The sequence below is a fragment of the Leptonychotes weddellii genome, chromosome 13, assembly GCF_054177405.1.
Source record: "Leptonychotes weddellii isolate Sample4059 chromosome 13, ASM5417740v2, whole genome shotgun sequence".
In the NCBI taxonomy this organism is placed as follows: domain Eukaryota; kingdom Metazoa; phylum Chordata; class Mammalia; order Carnivora; family Phocidae; genus Leptonychotes; species Leptonychotes weddellii.
This window is the reverse complement of record NC_138381.1, coordinates 70408692-70428142: the sequence shown is the minus strand read 5'-3', so window position 1 is coordinate 70428142 and position 19451 is coordinate 70408692. Positions and strand designations below refer to the sequence as shown.

The window sequence follows — 19451 nt, the reverse complement described above, 5'->3', positions numbered from 1 at the left end:
ATCATGTCTGAACCTTTCCTGATCAGAAACCTGTAACAATCCCTCAAAATCTATCAAATTCGGTGCAAATTCCTCATCCTTACTTCAATGCACTCATTATGGCCCACCTTCCCAGTCTTTCAGTTTCTCCTGACTATTTCACTAATAGCCTAAGCTCCAGACAAACCTGCTCTTCACACCATTCGTTCACTGCCAGCAGGCCCTTTGTACAGGCTACTTCCTCTAACAAGGACAAGTTCCATCCCAACCTAGGTAGCTCCTACTTATCCAATAAGATGCACCTCAAGTCTCTGGGCTTCCCATCATCTCCCTATCCTGTGTTTCCCAAGACTGAATCTGATGCTTCTCCAAGATCCCAGAACTTAATCATTTACAGCTTACTTCATCGTAGCATAATTATGGATTTATTTAGCTAACTCCCCAATAAGACTGTGAGCTCCTTAAGTATAAGGACTCATTTTACATATCCTGAACTGATCACAGCTCTTGCCTAACGTTAGAAGTTTAACAAACAGACCAGAAACCAAGTAGGTTATCAACCCTTGGCACTAGGGCTCACAGTGTTCCTACTGTAAGTTTATAAAAGAGTTGTGCATTTATAAAACCGAATGGGAAAGCAGTCAATCTAGTACATTTCTCTTACACAGACTTTCAGAATTTCTCTGCACTGTACGTATTTGTGTGCTTGTCTTATATCCTTTTTAGACTCTAAACATTTCAAGGGTAGAGATTACATCAAAACACTGTATCTGGACCCACAGATAAAGGTACTCATGGATGGACACAAGGAAGAACATACACATATTTGTGTTCAGCCAGCGCCCTGCTTCAACACCATTATGTGGAGAGGCCAGTAAAGTTACAAACCTACCTTACAGAGATCTAACAGTCACATTTTAAAGTTCTGATCTCTTCATAATGCTATCTAAGTTTATTATGAAACTATGTATAGCAGAAGTCTAGACAATTTTCATATGTACAGGGAGGGGTATATTTGCTGCTCTGACATTTTATTATTCTCTTACTCTACCTAAATTTTAAAACTCAAACTCAAAAATCTGATCACTCCAACCCAAAAGTACACTTTAAAAGTTGTGTTTTTTTTAAGATTTTTATTTATTTGACAGAGAGAGAGAGCAAGCATAAGCAGGGGGAGCGGCAGAGGGAGAGGGAGAAGCAGGCTCCCCATCGAGCAGGGAGCCCGAAGCAGGCCTCGATCCCAGGACCCTGGGATCATAACCTGAGCCAAAGGTAGACACTCAACCAACTGAGCTACCCAGGTGCCCCTAAAAGTTAGTATTTGAGGAACATTAGCAAGCACTGAATGCTCTACAGAACAATCATTTAAAAATCATCAAGATGTTTTAATTTTGATGAATGGGTTGCCAATGTAGTAGCAACAGTAATAGTTACAATTAGATGAACTCTGTGCTGTTCTAAGAACTTCTTTTTTTTTTGTTTTTGTTTTTGTTTTTGTTCTAAGAACTTCTAACTGTTGTTATCCTTATAACTCAATTTACAGTGAGGAAAGTGAGGCAAGGATAAGTTACTTGATCAAAGATACACAGCTAGCAAGCAACTGAGCAGGGATTCAAACCCATCCCATGCTTTGAACTACTATGCCAGGCAAGATAAATAGCAATTCTCCAGACACAGGCCCAAAAGTGTTTATCCAAGTAACAGGGACTTTTTAGTGTTCCCTCCGACAATTTCATAGATACTTCAAGCAATTAAACAAAAAATATATAATATTTTAAAACTAAACTGTGTGTCTGTCCTGCAGGATTATTCTCTATGAAGCTACTTTACACATTAAATCAAAGACGGTTGCTTTGGTATTGTATTGCACAGTGAGGTTTCTTAGCAGTACCCTATTTTGGGTACATCGTAAAGACAAAGGGAACTACCAAACAACGTAATTAAAAAGCATTTTAAGAAACAGTAAAATGTCCCTACAAAAAGAAAATGTGGGGTGCCTGGGTGGCTCAGTCATTAGGCGTCTGCCTTTGGCTTGGGTCATGATCCCAGTGTCCTGGGATGGAGCTCCACGTCAGGCTCCCTTCTTAGTGGGGAGTCTGCTTCTCCCTCTCCCACTCCCCCTGCTTGTGTTCCCTCTCAGCTGTCTTGTCTGTCTCTCTCTCTCTCTCTCTCTCTCTGTCAAATAAATAAATAAATATATCTTTTAAAAAAAGAAAAAGAAAATGTTACAGTAATGGTACCATCATGCTTAATGCTTACAGGGCTCTGTTAAAATTTATTTTACCTAAAATGAAATGACTCTTACATATTTTAAAGATCAAAACAGATTCCACAATACCCTCACTTTGTATGACCACCAATTAAAATATCTCCTTTGTATCTTTTTCTCATGATCGCTCTACCTGTCATATTCTCCCTCACTTGAAACAAAGTTGTCCTTATGCCACTCATTTTTCTAATTAAGTTCAAATACTTTCTAATATTAGGTTGAACCATATAAAATTACCCTTTCCAACCACTTTTACCTATGGGATGGACACTTCACAGGCTTTAATCCAGTAACTTTCCCCAAAAGGACATATCAAGAAAGAATAAATGTACTTAACAAAGTTATGAGTGTTCCATCACTGGATTACTTTCCTGGTGGCACACAAGAGAATAAACAGCTTACACTATTTTCAGACTCAATAGGAAAGAAAATAAAAATAAAAAATAATCATTCTCATGAGAAAACACTCACAATATATTGTCAGGTTAAAAAACTGAGTTACAAAAAAGTACGATACCAATTCCATTTATACATAAAAATAACAAATATTAAAACTGTTTAGACTTCAGAATTTTTGTTCTCTTCATTTGACAGTTCTGTTTTCCTAATTTTCTAATTAAAATGTAGTATTTCTGTGATTTGTAAAAAACAGTTTAAAAAAAGTCAATCTTTCCTTATTCTTTACCAAAACGATACTTAATACATCAATGAAATATATGTGCAATCTAAAGCAACTATAAAAATTTTAAATAGCCTACATCTTTTTGTTAACTCGGTAACAAAGTCCATGAGAAATAACATAGTAACTTAATTCTAAGAACACTGATTATGTGCTTTGTTGGTATGGACAAATAACTTTATACATCAGGTAAATAAGCCTAATTAACAGTTGGGTTTGGTTTTGGTTTCATCAATATTACAAAGTGATAATTTGTGCTAACAAATAAAGACCAGACGAAAAAGTTAAGACATAAGGTATGAATATGGAGTAGAGAAATGGAAGGAGATTAAGAATCAGAAATAATCATGAGAAATACAGGATGAACAAACAAAAATGCTATAGTCCTCTACTACATGTGTAAAAAATTTTAGAACAAAAATATATGTTTTGATACTTAAATGGACAAATATAAATGTTATCTTCTAGGGGTATCTTATTTTAAAAATCCTGATAAATGGAATCCAGATGTGGTTAAACTAATTCTACCTGAGTTCCCTGCTAACTACATGAAATAAGCTTTGGTATGTATATAAGTTCTGAGATTCTGCTGATTAACCAGCTAAGTAAGGAATCTTACCCAGACAGCGTTCTTATATTTATAAACCAAATATTCTACAAACTATGGGAAGAAAGGTTTGTGCTGAATAGACAAATGGACCATAAGATAAACAGCTCAATTAGTCCACTGCGGTTTACTGCCCTCTGGCTGTTGTGGCAAGGGATATCACAGATTGAAAAAAAAAAAAAAAATGGCTGCAAAGAAAAGTTAGAAAGGTATCAAGCAAAAGTAGGCAGGAAATCCTTTAGGCAAAATCAGACACCTTAGAATAGGCCCTCAAATATAGTTAGTTTTACTCCTTCCTTTAAAAAAAAATACTAAATATATCAAATAACAAAACATTTCAAATGCTATCTGAACTTTCTCAACCACAAACTAACAAAATATAGAGTAGTTTGGACATAATAAAAGTTGGCTCTAGGAGACTTAGGTCAAAAAGAGTTAACACACTACCCTAAGTAAGGATTGTAATTAATCTTGATTTAGAAAAATTCTTTAGCATACTAGATGGAAACATTTAGGTAAAGAAGTAAAAAATTTTGAGCAAAGAATATTAATAAAATTTCCTCTGGTTATAAATCTTCAGTAAATACAAAAAGTAACTTAGAATAATGAAACTCTTACATTAATTCAAAGTTTCCAGATATCAGATGTAATCTGAAGTTAAAAATTAGGTAACACTGGACCAAGTATTTCCTGGAATCACCTAATTATATAAAAAGCAGAAACAAAACAAAGGAAAACTTGCCATTATCAAAATTAGACCAGATTCTTTATATTAATCTTTCTTCAAAATACTATCCAATGTCATCTCATAATTTTGTCCAATAAGGCTTGTACTAACTTTCTCTTATAACTTTATAATACTCCACCAGAGTTCAGCTGGTAATGAACCACAACAGCCACAATCCAAGAAAAAACAATTCTGTTCATTTCACTGACTTGCTAATTACTCACAATTCACTATTGTTTTAAAACAGTGGATCTTGCCTCGTTTCCACCCCCCAAAACACCTAGGAGACACAATATTTCCTTTAGTAACAGTGGTTCACAGGTTCTGGTTCCTAGCATGACTGGGAAAGAACAAGAGATTTGTGGGGGGGGAATGGGAGTGGAAAGAAGAGGGGTAAGAGTGAAGACGTTCCTTTTAAGAGACAGACCCATTTAAACACTTGGATTTTTCTCAGCAAGTCTCCATAAATTATTTTTGAAATTTACTACTGTTAAAAAATTATATATGATGCTAATAGTTTTTAAGAAAAAACAAAAAGCTTACCCTGCAGTTCATGATGTATTACACCCACTAGGTTGGGTTCGTCTCCCCACCAGAATATCCATAACTCTTTGCAATCTGGTTTGACATCACGACGCCATACACACAGCAAGTTGGCTTGCAGACAACGGATGAAACTTAACAGGATTGGATCATCTTGGGCTGGGGCTGAAATTATGGGTCCACAGTCCCCGTGCCCTCCAAAATTGTACCTACGCCATTTGATTCCCGTGAGTTCAGCCTAGAAAAAAAACAAGAAAATTACAATGGTTTTGATATTTCTTCTTAAGTCACAGAACACTAAAAACAAGCTTCTGTATGGACAAGCAAATTTGCTAAAATAACTATTTACATTACTTCACATAAGATTTCTATCACTGAATAATTCTGTCAATCCTCCTTGATTTTTAAAGGGAGAAAAAATTCATTTCTTCCTACCAAGATTTCTACATAGCTCTTTGTATTATACCAAATTACAACAAACAGATGACATTATTTCCAGTTGAACCAATTTTACCAAAAACTTACTATAAAGTCCTTACATATAAAACTATTTTCTTATTCCGTATTTGATTCATGTTATTTTTTTTTTTAAGATTTTATTTATTTATTTGAGAGAGAGAGAGAACACAAGTAGGGGGAGAGGCAGAGGGAGAAGGAGAAGCATACTCCCCCCACTGGGCTGGGAACCCAACATGGGGCTCAATCCCAGGACCCTGGGATCATGACCTGAGCTGAAGACAGACGCTTAACCACCTGAGCCACCCAGGTGCCCCATAAATTATATTTTGAAATCAGGTAAGAGTTTAAAAAGTTTGTAAAAGTGAAGTAATTTCTTTCAAAGGATTTCCTCAATTTATTCCCATGCAGAAGCTACAGTTCGAATCCTCTTTAATCAGGAAAGCAGTGAGCCCACAAAACCATAGTGCTTCATTACTAACAGCAAAGCAAGCTACTAATGAAACTGACGCAGTTATCAGCAATTTATGCACGTTCTTTAGCATGTAATAGAGAAAGAAGCTTTGCTTCTAGAACAATTCCCTAATGTAGTTTTGTCTTTCATTTTCTAAACACATTTTAAAACACCGACACTAAACCAGCTGAAAGCAAAACCTGGATCTTTATTCCATTACCTACATTTTAAAACTTCATAAATCTTAGAGGTCTAAGGAACTAAAATTCAAAGATGTTTCAACACAAACAAAAGTTGAATTCCTTATTTAAGTAGCTATAAACTATAACTATGTATTCAAAACTGACAATAAAATGGAGTCATAACATAATTCTGTACAAAAACAGTCCATGTGTCCCTTGCATTAGATCCTTACTCATCTTCCCCTCACCACCCCCACACCAAGTCAATTTCTGTCAATAGTTGTTTTTCAAAAAACAAGTACAACAGGGTAGAAAAATAACCTTATCTTCTGCTAACATAACTGAAACAAATGTAAAGTGCTGAAACAATCAATCACTATAATGAACACATTCAAGAAAAAAATATATCAATTTTCTTCAATCCTAAACAAATGCTTCACTTCTAAAAAAAAAAATGGTTCCAAAAATAATAATATCCAAACTAAAACCGTCCGGCATTTAGTAACTTATCCCTTCACATTATGAGATATGCAAATCTAATATCTAATGGATATTCTTAGTAAAAGCTGGTATTGGCATCATTTATGCTTTCCCCTTTATGCCACTTTGTTTTCTCAGAGTATGAAAGTACTACGTGAATAATGCATTAAGTTCAAAAATAAATAATATAAATTAAAAGTAATCACACCAGGAATATTTTCCAAAATCACATCAAAAATAATTATTAGTGTCTTAATGTATGTTCTTCCTATTTTTCTGTACATATACAGTTTTTAATTTGGAACCGTATTAGGTGGTCTTATACCCTGCTTTTTGACTCATTATAAGTATTTTTCGGTATTAATTATTCTTCAAAAACAGTTAATGTTTGCATAATATTTATTGTTTATTGGAGAAAACATAATTTATCCCATAACAACTAGACAATCTTCTGCTTTTTTATTTTATAATAACTGGTAAACACCCTTGAACATTGTTACTTTCCTGGTTATTTTCTTAATAGACATTGCTTGATGCACAATTACCAAAGAATATGAATATGAAGACTCATGGATGAGTGCCACCATATAGCTTTTTTTTTAAGATTTTATTTATTTATTTGACAGACACACAGCCAAGCAGGAGGAATAGGAGAGGGAGAAGCAGGCTTCCCGCCCAGCAGGGAAACCGATGTGGAGCTCGATCCCAGGACCCTGGGATCATGACCTGAGCCAAAGGCAGACGCTCAACGAGTGAGCCACCTAGGCGCCCCCCACATTGCATATCTTCTTAAATACCTGCCAGTTTAACAGGATGGTATGTTCCTGTACTAATATGCAGTCCTTTCTCTGCTTAGAGGAAACCATTATCACCTATTTCATCATTAGTATAACCTGGGGCCAGCCTTCGGGTTTGAATACCAGCTCTATACTTCACTAGCTCTAAGTAGCAAGTACTTAGCAAGTTACCTAACCTTTTTCTGTCACCTCACCACAAAAATTAAAATAACAGTATTTACAGAGTTGATTAAATGAGTAAGTATGTATATAAAATACTTAGGATGATGCCTGGCATACGGTAAAACATATAAATGATATTGCTATCATCACTAGTAATGATAGTACAATTTCTTTGTTCATATCCTTTTTGCATTTTTCTCTCATACAAGTTCCTTTATTTCTTCAAATGAAAGCAATGTATATGTGTGTGTGTGTGTGTGTGTGTGTGTTAAACAGAAAGCCTAACTTCAATTTCTAAATAAATGTCAAAGAAGCAAACTAAATGAAAAGACTAAGAAAGGGGGCAGTTGAAATCAGAAAAGTAGAAGACTAACATTCCTTATGATCACCTAAGCTAGTGTTCTGTGCCTATGGATCCGGGGGCTGGAGGGAGGAGAGATAAGATACCAATAAATATAAATCACGATTGTGATTTTTGTGATAACCATATGCAAAGGGTTAGAAAATTAAGATCTATCAGAGATTAAAACATCAGGTGAGTCAGTCCCCAAGAAATCTATGAACAGCAATTTACTCACCAGAATACTTTCACCTGTAACATCCCACATGGTTCAGCAAACAAAATATTTGGCTTTGATTCAGAAGAATGGTTTCCTAATCCTAGCACTTGCACTAACTTCCTATCAGTGTTTCTCTGGTCTCTGATAAAGGGAAGCCTGGCCACCTGCTCTATATATTCTTTATGGAGTTGTTCTAGCAAGTGACAGAATACAGATTCAAGTGACATAACAACAAGCCTACAAGCTTAATCACTTCATAACTAATTCAGCTGGAAAAACTGGAAAACGTGCAATTATTTTAAAACAATTTAGTTCCTTTACCTTAAAGCTAAAATTAAATATCATTATACCAGTCTTCACTGGAAAATCTAACAATGAAACACCATTTAAGCCTAATAGAGATTAACTAAGCATAAAGTTAGTGTTCAAAGACTTAGCTCTAAACTTGAATTATTGTTTGATAAGAGCAAAGACAACTTAGTGATACCAAAATACTGTCCAAAAAAAAAAAATCCCTATCACGGGTGTATATCCACTTAGACTAATACATGTCTTCATATACCATGATCCTGTTTATAGTGAAAAAGCAATTCCACACAAACTTCTATGGACCAATTTCTGACAAAAGTATAGATCTCCAAGACTCAAAATTCTTTATCTAATGATTTCAAAATTGTGAAGCAACCCTTTAAAATATTTCTACATGCAAGTTATCCCAAAATGCAGTCTCTCTCACTGCCAAGACAAACAATTCATAATTATATTTAAATTTAAAATTACATGTTTTTAAAATATAGAATCAAAACAATGAAATTAAAATATGTAAGGAACAAAACCAGCCTGCACGAACCACAACCATCACCACATACTCATCACCTATTAATTTCTAACATTAAACAATATACTAGGATCTTCACACATAATTTCTAATCTTCACAAACAGACAGCTAAAGAAATTAGGACTCAGAAAGGTTAAATAATTCTGCCCTAACTACACAGGCTGCAAATGGCAGATTCCAAATATAACTGGATTTAAAGCATAACTGAATTTAAAGCATAAATTCTTTCCCGCTCTACCATGCTGCTTCATAAGGCTAATTGTAAAAATTAGCCCTAGAGGATTATAAAATAGTACAAAGAAACTGTCATCAACTCAATTTAGCAACAGCAAGAGCTCATGGCCATACTTTCTAATTTAAGAAAGTTCATGAATCTTTCTTTAGTCTTCCTGAGGTATTAAGAAAACTAGTGCAAGAGTGCCCACACACCATCCCATGAATAGAAGACACTTTTTTTACTTCACTCAGATAATTATATGCTTTCTTTTACATGTTACCACTATAAGACTGTATCTACACAAGCTAATTTTTAGAGATACGTATAACCAGCCAAGAAAATAACAATTCTAATAATAGCAAGAAAGGCTAGAGGGAAATTTTCTCATCAATGGCTGGCATCTGTTACACAGGTAGTCACGGTCCTCAGAAAATTGAACTGGCAGAGATTCCCCTGGAATAGAAGGGGAATAGAAGGCCACTATAGTCAGTTCAGAACGGTTGGAATTAAATAGATTGTAACAGAATCAGGACAAATGCACTTTCTAACAGCAGGAATGTATTTAAAGAAAATTTATATTGATTCTTAATGTGCTATTCTTTAGGCACAATACATAGGAAATGACCTCATAAATTCTCCCAATGGAAGTCATTTATTTGCACTGACCCATCGCAATCAGAACCCACATGACCAACAGTATATACTTGCAATATGGCTCCTGAGAGTTAAAACTATATTCAGTGGTTACCAGAGTAAAAGTAATAGGCCTTGATATGAATGAACTCAGGGTGTAGCATCATGGAAAGAACATTGGCTGGAGATCAAAAGATCTAGGTTTGAGTCCTAGTTTTCAGCTACTTACCTATATGGCATTAGGAGATCTACTCCATCTAAGGGACCATAGCTTCTGACCTGTAAAGTGATATGGCTGACCTAGATACTGTAAATGAGTTCAAGTCTCCTGGCCCGGGCTAATTACATCCCACTCACAAAGGCAACTTGTAAATGAGACTGAACCCTTAATTATATGCCTTAGAATGATCAGTAGGAATAGGAGAGCTGCCAGAAGATTTTAATTTTCAAGAAACAGGTAAAAGAAAGACTTCTCAAACTACAAAACAATTACCTTAATATCAATCCTGAACAAGATTCTAGGATGGTGTCTAGAAAAGGCACCTATGATCAACTGGGACTAACATGAGTGCACTAGGAAATTCCAAATCTGCCTCACCTCACAACCTCCAGTGATAGGGTTACTACTCTAGTAGACCAGGGAAATACAGCAAACATATTAAATCATTCCTCAACTTGAGTCACAGAAAGGAAAAAAGGGATAATAGAAAACTTCTGTTAAAACAGAACTAATCAGCTCCAGGTAAAGACACCAGGGTAAACACACACATCTGCTTTTGCTCTCTCTTAAATCCCTCTAAAACATCAGTAAAGAATTTGTTTGTTTTGTTTTGTTTTTCCCTTAAATCATAAAATCACAATGGCAGGTAGGAGAAGAGATAAGAACACCAAGATTTTGAAAGCTAAGAAGCAGATGCTCAGAAGATAAACTTATAATACCTAAAAATCTGAATCCTAGCTATGGAGAAAGGGTAGATAAAGCATAATTCACACAGAATCCCCTCGGCCTCAGGAATTAAAAATACAGGTATCTTTGAAAGGAGGGTTAAAAGGTAGAGAGGAGATAAAATAAGGAAAACTGGCTGAAAGCCTACTTAGAAGGCACTCAGAAGCCAGGCACACCCCCCCCGCCCTTTTTATCCCATCAAACAATTGGAAGGGTATTCTCTGTGGCCAGTAACAACAGAGGTTATCTGGACTGGGGGACACAAGCACACTTGAACGCAGGGAATCGGACTGAAAACAGTGCATTAGGTGAACATGTACAGAATGGAAGTCAAAAACCACCCTTTCCCATCATCTCCCTCTAAGCACCCAGAAAGCTGGCAACCAGTCTTTCATCCCCCAGAGATAGGCATCTGGAAAAGTCTTCTTTGGGAAATATGACCAGCTCAAGAGAAAAGACCTCAAAACATTGACATCAGAGGTTCCCCAACTAAGGAGCCCACTCAGATCAGTGAAGTGCACAGTAAACAAATGTCACTCACATACTCAACTTCCAAGATGTTTTTCAGTCCATCATTTCTAAACATGAACAGAAAACCAGGAACTACTAAATAGTCAAGGAAAAACATGAAGGAATGATAGAGACAAAAACAAATAGGAACCAAAAAAAAAGTAACTTGGAGGAAACCAACTACACTGGGAAATGAAAAAAAAAATTTTTTTAATCCATCACTAATGTTCTCAAACAGATAAAATAGTGCAACCATTAAAAAAGAACAGTACAGGGTGCCTGGGTGGCTCAGTTGATTAAGCGACTGCCTTCGGCTCAGGTCATGATCCTGGAGTCCCAGGATCGAGTCCCACATCGGACTCCCTGCTCGGCAGGGAGTCTGCTTCTCCCTCTGACCCTCCCCCCTCTCATGTGCTCTCTCTCTCTCATTCTCTCTCTCAAATAAATAAAATCTTTAAAAAAAAAAAAAAGAACAGTACAGTATTTCAGAAAAGAAGAACAAAAAACTAAAAGAGAACTCTTGGAAATTTTTAAATAATGATGCCAGAAATGATAAAACTCAATAGAAGGGCTGGAAGATAAAGTTTAGAAATTTACTTTCTCCCAGAAAGTAAAGCAAATACACAAAAATGAGAAATAGGGAGGGGGGAGATTAAATTAGAGGAGCAGCCCAGGAAGTTCAAAACCAAATACAAGAGCTTTCAGAAAGAGAAAATACAGTAAATGAAAAAGAGGAAATGACTGATAAAATAATTCATGAAAATTTCCCAGAAAAACAGAATGTGAATTTCTAGATTGAAAGGGCTCTCTGAATACCCAGAACAACAGATTAAAAGAGACTCAAGGAAAGCATATAAACTTTCAACACACTGCAGACAAAGAGAAGGTTCTCAAAGCTTCCATATTGTAAAAAGAGATCACAAAGTATCAGGAATCAGAAAGATTTCTGACTTCACAACAGCAATACCAGAAGCAAGAAGGCAATGGTGCAGTAACTCCAAAATTCTAAAGGAAAAGTATTTCCAAACTAGATATCTATGCCAATCTAAAATATCAAGTGTAGAAATAGAATAGATTTTAAAAGATGCAAGGCCTTAAAAAAACAGAAACAAAAAAACAAAAATTAACACCCTGTCTCAGGAAGCTATTGGAGATGTACCCCATCTCTAAAAAGAGGGCATGAACCATAAAAGCCATGAGATTCAGGAAATAGATCCAACATGGGACAGAGCAAAATCAATTTCTAAAATAATAGGGAATGAGCAGATGGTTACAGGTTGTCAACTGTGTATCAATATACAGGGCAATTAATCCAGATTACAACAGGTCATCTCTTAAGAAGATGGAACTAATAGAATACATCTGGAAGTCTTAAAAGGGGACTCAGACAATAAGCAAAAAGAATGGGGAAGAGTTAAGTAAAAATACACAGAAAAGTAAACAGTCGAAAAAAGGTAATTACTATCTTCAAATTACGCAGAGAAGGAAAAGCAATCAGAGTATACTAGATGGCTCAGCCATGCATTAACATAATCAAATGAACATTAACACTGAATAATAAGCTAACCAAAAAAACCATATAACTACTTTGGTAAAATGGATGGATGGGAAAAGTATTTGTAGGAGGTAGAATCAATGAGCTAAATCCTCATCTTCAATAGTGAAAGATCCAGAATTTGAAAACCTTAAAAATAACTACAAGCTGAGTATTTAAAAACATTTAAGTAAGAATCCAGATAATCAACAAAACAGGATGAAAATGTTTGCCTCTGGAAAAGGTAAAATAGTGGCCAGGAGCAGATGGGTATTATTCATATAAACCTGTAGAACCATTTGATTCTTTAACTATGTAAGAATACAACTCAATCTTTAAAAAAGACAAAAACTAATCAAAACGTAGTAACAAGATTTAATGCATCAAAAATTTACTGATACTGAGAATTCACTTATACCATTTTGTAGACTGAGTCTACCAAATTTCTAAACTTAAGAATAATTCAGTATCCCACAAGTTGTGTTGCAAAAGTCAAAAGGTTATTTACCATATGTTAAAATATTGTGTTGTCTGTTTCTTTTCTCCATTGTTAGACTATTAAAACTTCAATTAAGGGGCACCTGGGTTACTCAGTTGGTTGAGCATCTGACTCTTGTTTCCGGCGCAGGTCATGATCTTAGGTTTGTGAGACTGAGCCCCACATCGAGCTCCATGCTGGGCATGGAGCCTGCTTAAGATTCTCTCTCTCCCTCTCCCCACCTTTTTTTTTTAAGATTTTATTTATTTATCTGACAGACAGCACAAGCAGGGGCAGAGGGAGAGGGAGAAGCAGGCTCCCCACTGGGCAGGGTGCCTGATGGGGGGCTCGACCCCAGGACCCTGGGATCATGACCTGGGCCGAAGGCAGATGCTTAACACTAGGCCACCCAGGCGCCCCTCCCCTCTCCCTCTCTAAAACAAAACAAAAAACTTCAATTAAGCAGAGATATACTTACAGCTGCATGCTCTCTCCCACCTAGGTCTGCTCAACTCTTCCTACCCATAGCTAAAGAGCTTGCCGGGGATTCATTCCCTCTGCAGAGCGGCCTAGGGCAATAGGACACTGGGCCTCCTATGTGACTCCCACCTAATAATTTCCATATTGTGAGAAATACAATATAACTCTCCATACAACTAAGTTGTATACCAAAGATGCTTTCTAACATATGTATATTTTTGCTGATTCATAATAACTTTTCCCCTGAACTGTAATTTGCTTTCCAGCCCTCAGTTTACCAATATTAATTCAAAAACACAAAGATAAAAAATAGGGAGCTGGTTTAGCAGAAATATGAGTGAAAAGGGCCCAAAGGTTTTATCTGACAATAAGTTTAATATAATTAAACAATGTGAAACAGCTACTAAAAAAGTTACTGCCATTTTAAGCTACATTAGTAAAAACACAGGATCTATATCCTACACAACAGTTCTTATGTAGCAAGTCACCAGTCAATATTGCTTTCAGCTCCCAGCTCCATACTTTGAGAGAAATCTAGATAAACTGAAACAATTTAACAGATGAACTAGGTTGGAGAGGAAATCTAAACATGTCATATGGCTAGAGGTTATATGGCCTCATGTTCAATCCTTTCAAACAAATAAACATGGCAGCAAAAAATGAATGAATGAAGGCACAGTTGAATTAAGCTGAATGAATTTAATATGGAGTTAACATTCTGAATAAATCTATAAAGTCTTCAATTTATATGAAAGACTCATATGTGGAAGATGAATTAGATTTGCTCAGCACAGACCAAGTGACAGCAGAGAACTGATGATTAAAACAACAACAGTGAGAGCTTTCTCAAGAAAGAATCCCTGGCTGAGATCCCTGACAAGCATAGATATGAGGTGTTAAGGAGAAGCTGTTATATACTGGATGTGGCTTCAAACATCAAAGGACTGGTTGGACAATATGAATTTATTCAAACCTGAAATTTCAATCTCAAAAATTCTTCTGATCGTAAGATTTTGTGCTTCTAATATCATTCATATCTCAGTCAACTAGTTCAAGGGGCTCACAAACTATACCCCATGGGTTGGCCAACTGTTTTCATAAATAAAGTTTTATCCGTACACAACTTTGCCATTTACATATTGTCTGTTGTTCCTTCCACACTACAACTATAGCGCTGAGTAGTTGCAACTGAGACTATGTGACCCACAAGCCTGAAATAACAACTCTCTAATCCTTTAAAAAAAGTCTGCTGACACCCGAACTAGGATAACATACACAGGCAAACATGACATTTAAAATATAAGAGGCACCATAACGGTCCTGTTACCATAAACAACTAGACAAAAAATATGAAACTATTCAAACATTGAACAAAGGCTGCAGAGCTAGGATCTCTGAGTGAAGGAAAACAAATGAAGTAGGCCCTGCAAAGGCTGAGGCAGCTGGAATTTATGAGAACAGATCACCAGAAAGCTCTACAGAAAAAGAGCTCCAGAGATCTGATAGGGGTTCTTATGAAAATGTTCCTACATACATTAAGCTACACATTCAAAGAACTAAATTCCATGAGGCCAGGCAAAGAATTACTAGAGAGCTATCGCTCTAACAGCTCACACAAAGCTAGAAGACAGTCTAATTCTGAACAGTCAGGGTGAAAACACACTGTTAAACATTGTGGACATTAAACAGAGGCTACAGAAGGGCCATACCTCAAAAGTAAGAAAGTAGGCCTATGCTAGCATAAAGACTGCTCTAATCCACCCAAATAACTGAGTCTGAAAAATAATGATCATCACCACAATCATTATCTCATCTACAAGTAACTTAACTGCCAGCCAAAACAAAATTCAGTTCTTCACAGGAAAGAAATAAAATCCAGACTTTCAACAACATAATAATCACAATATCCACCATCCAATAAGAGGATACCAGACATTCAAAGATGTAGCAAAAGGAGATTCATGGTCAGGAGAAAAATCAGTGAAGAGAAACAAACTCAGAAATGAAAGTGATGACGGAACTTAAAAAATCACTTTAAAACAGCTATTATAAGTATGGTCAAGAATTGAAAGTAAAACACAAACTTAATAAAAAATGAAAAATATAAAAGCATAAAAATTTCCTGACACAAAATATGAAATAAAAAATTTACTGAATAGGTTTAACAGTAAATTAAGCACAATCAAAAAAAAAAAAGTTAGCAGACTTGACAACATGCAATATAACTATACAAGCTGAAGAACAAAGAATTTTTTTAAAAAAAGAATAAATCCAAAAGCAAAACACTATCAAGCACTCTAACATGCATGTAATTAGAATCCCAGAATGCAAAGGTAGAAGGGAGGATAAAAAAAGGTTTTTGAAAAATAGCCCAATTGTATCCAAATTTCATGAGAAAAATATACCTCAGACCCAAAGAGTTCTGTGAACCCAAAACAGAACAGAAAAACTAAACTTCTGATCATAAGTGATAAAAAAAAAAAATCTTAAAAGCTGTCAACACAGAAGACACATTCCATAAGGGAAAACAAAGACAATATTTACAACAGACTTCTCAACAGAAAATATGCAAACCAGGAAACAACAGAACATGCTGAAAGAAGGGGAAAAATGTCCATATCTAGAATTCTAGATGGAGCACAAGTATCCTTCAAAAGTGAAGGTAAAATACAGACTTTTTTTAGGTGAACAGAAACCAATGGAACTCCACTGTAATAAATTTAACTAGAATGAATGCTTTTAAAAAAGTAATTCAGGTACAAGGAAAATATCAGATGGAAATCCGGATCAATAGAGAAGAATAATGAGCACCAGAGATAGTTAATATAGATATAAAACAGTCGTTTTCCCATTTTTTAATTTCTTTAAAACGAATTAACTCTTTACAGCAAAAATAATGCATCACAGATTGTATACAGATATAGAAGAAAAATATATGACAACAGTAGCACCAAAGCCAGAAAGAGAAAATGGAGATATACTGTTCTAAGGTTTTTTACATTACAAATGAAATTTAGTAATACTTGTAGACTGTGATAACTTAAAGGTGTATATTGTAAGTCCTTGACCAGTTGCTAAAAAGTAAAACACAGTTTATTTAAGATGCTGAAAATAAAATTGAATCATAAGAAAACACTCAAAGAATCCAAAAACAGGCAGGATGGGGCACAGTTAAGCATCTGCCTCTGGCTCAGGTCACAGTCCCAGGGTCCTGGGATCAGCTCCACGTCCGGCTCCCTCCTCAACAAGGAGTCCACTTCTCCCTCTCCCTCTCCACCCCCACCCCCCCCTCCCCGGCTTGTACACACTCTCTCTCTCTCTCACTCACTCTCTAAAATAAATAAAATCTTTAAAAATTTTTTAAAAAAACACACAAAAACAGGCAGGAAAAGAGGATAAAAAAGGGAACAAAGAACAGATGGGATAGATAGGGAAAAATGCCAAGATGGTAGACTTAAACACAATCATCAATATAATTATATTAAACACAAATAGACTAACCATTACAAGTAAAAAAATCAATTCTCAGAATAAGTAAAATTTTAAAAGGCCCAACTATATACTACCCATAAGGAATGCACTTTAAATATAAAAACAAGTTATAATACAAATAATGAGAGCTAAAATGGCTAGATTAATAACAAAGTGGACTCCAAGAGGACTATAAAGGAATAAAGAGGGAAATTTTGTAATGAGAGAAGTGTCAATTCTTCAAGAAGATGTATATCCCAAATGTGCAGGCATCTAACAACAAAGTTTAAAAATATATGAAGCAAAAGCTGATATATCTAAAAGGAAAAACAGACAAATCCAGAATTATAATTAAAGATTTTAGCAGGCCTCCTCTCAGCAACTGATAGAAAAAGTAGACAGAAAAGCAGTAAGGTATAGAAAACATGAACACTATCAACCAACATAACCAAACTGACATTTATAAATATCAATAATAATAATGATAAGAATAATATACTCAACAGAATACACAAGTTTTTCAATTGCACATGAAACATTCACCCAAGAGAAACCACATGCTGAGCCTTAAATTTATACTGATATATATTTTTTTAAGGTTTTATTCATTTATTTGAAAGAGAGAGCATGTGAACAAGAGAGCACAAGCAGAGGGGAGCAGAAGAGGGAGAGGGAAAAGCAGACACCCCACTGAGCAGGGAGCCTGATGTGGGGCTTGATCTCGGGACCCTGAAATCATGACCTGAACCAAAGGCAACCATTTAACCGACTAAACCACCCAGGTACCCCAATATATTTTTTAAAATTGAAATTTCTGAACAGATTTAAATTACAAAGTCACAAAATATCTAGAACACTCCCTCTTCCCCAAAAATCTGGAAATTAAATAATACCTTTAAACAACACGTAAGACAAAAAGGAAATCACAAGGGAAAAGGAGAAAATGTTTTGAACTGACTGATTATGAAAGCAAAATATACAAAAATGTATGCGGTACAAGTAAAACAGTGCTCAAAGAGAAATCAGTAACTTTCATATTTATAGTAGAAAGAAAGAAAGAAAGGTGTAAAATTGCTCCAAACTTCTCCCTTCAGAAGCTAGAAGTATAAATTAAACCAAATGTAAACTGAGGGAAGAAAATAATGAAAAGAGAAGAAATGAAATATAAAACAGACTAACAATACATAAAACCAATAAAGTAAAAAGCTGTTGTTTTTGTTTTGGTTTGGGGTCTTGTTTTTTATTTTTTGTTTTTAAAGATTTTATTTATTTATTTATTTATTTATTTATTTATTTATTTATTTGGGGGGGAGCACAAGCTGGGGGAGGGGCAGAGGGAGAAGCAGACTCCCCACTGAGCAGGGAGCTCTATGTAAGGCTCAGTCCCAAGATCCTGGGATCATGACCTGAGCTGAAGGCAGATGCTTAACGGACTGAGCCACCCAGGTGCCCCCTGTTGCTGGTTTTTTAATCAATAAAATAGACAAACTTCTCAAGGTTAATCAGGAGAAAAAGAAAAGACAAATTACCAATATCAGGAATGAAAGAGGAGGAATTATTTCACATCCTAAAGACACTGAAAAGATAATGGAATTATTATAAACAACCTTATGCCAATAAATACAACTACTTAGATTACATGGACAAATTCTTTGAGAGAATTACCAAACTAAAACAAAAAAATAAGTTAAAAATCTGTATAGCCCTGTATCTATTAAAGAAATGGAATTCATAATTTAAAACTTTCCTAAAAAGTATTCTCCAAGGCCAAGATGGCTTCACTAGTGAATTCTATCCAACATTAAGAAAGAAATACCACCAAACCTACACAAATTCTTTCAGAAAACAGAGGAGCTAATTCCCAAGTCATTTATAAGACTAACATTACCAACACAAGACAAAGACATGATAAGAAATCTACATGTAATCTTTCATTAACATAAATTAAAAAAATATTAACAAACCCAATCCAACAATACATAAAATGGTAACACACTCTGCACATGGAGTGTATCTTGGAAATTCAAGCTTAGCTGAATGAGTCCAAAAGCCCATCAATATAATTGAATCAAACTAGTTCAAAAACCCATTAATAAAATCCCCCATATTAACAAAACAAAACCTATAATCATCTCAACAGATGCAGAAAAAAACATTTAACAAAATCAACACCTATTCAAAACTAAGTAAACCAGGAATTAAAGGGAACTTCCTCAACCCGATTAAAAAGATGTTCAAAAACTACAGCTAGGGGCGCCTGGGTGGCTCAGTCATTAAGCGTCTGCCTTCGGCTCAGGTCATGATCCCAGGGTCCTGGGATTGAGCCCCACATCGGGCTCCCTGCTCAGCGGGGAGTCTACTTCTCCCTCTCCCACTCCCCCTGCTTGTATTCCCTCTCTCGCTGTGTCTCTCTCTGTCAAATAAATAAATAAAATCTTTAAAAAAAAA

General features: G+C 35.5%; 1 protein-coding gene and 1 long non-coding RNA gene across 4 annotated transcripts in view; both read right to left on the bottom strand.

Annotated features, from left to right (window-relative positions):
* Positions 1–19451, bottom strand: part of MED13L (mediator complex subunit 13L) — a 302766-nt gene that overhangs the window by 260811 nt on the left and 22504 nt on the right. For all 3 annotated transcript variants that reach the window (XM_081802120.1, XM_081802121.1, XM_081802122.1), the window contains exon 2: positions 4805–5042. In XM_081802120.1, coding sequence (XP_081658246.1) covers positions 4805–5042 — 238 coding nt within the window. The remainder of the gene's footprint in view (positions 1–4804; positions 5043–19451) is intronic.
* LOC145716844 (uncharacterized) overlaps positions 18264–19451 on the bottom strand; it is a 22513-nt gene continuing 21325 nt past the window's right edge. Inside the window, exon 2 of the long non-coding RNA XR_014139783.1 lies at positions 18264–19260. This is a non-coding gene — a long non-coding RNA (uncharacterized LOC145716844). The remainder of the gene's footprint in view (positions 19261–19451) is intronic.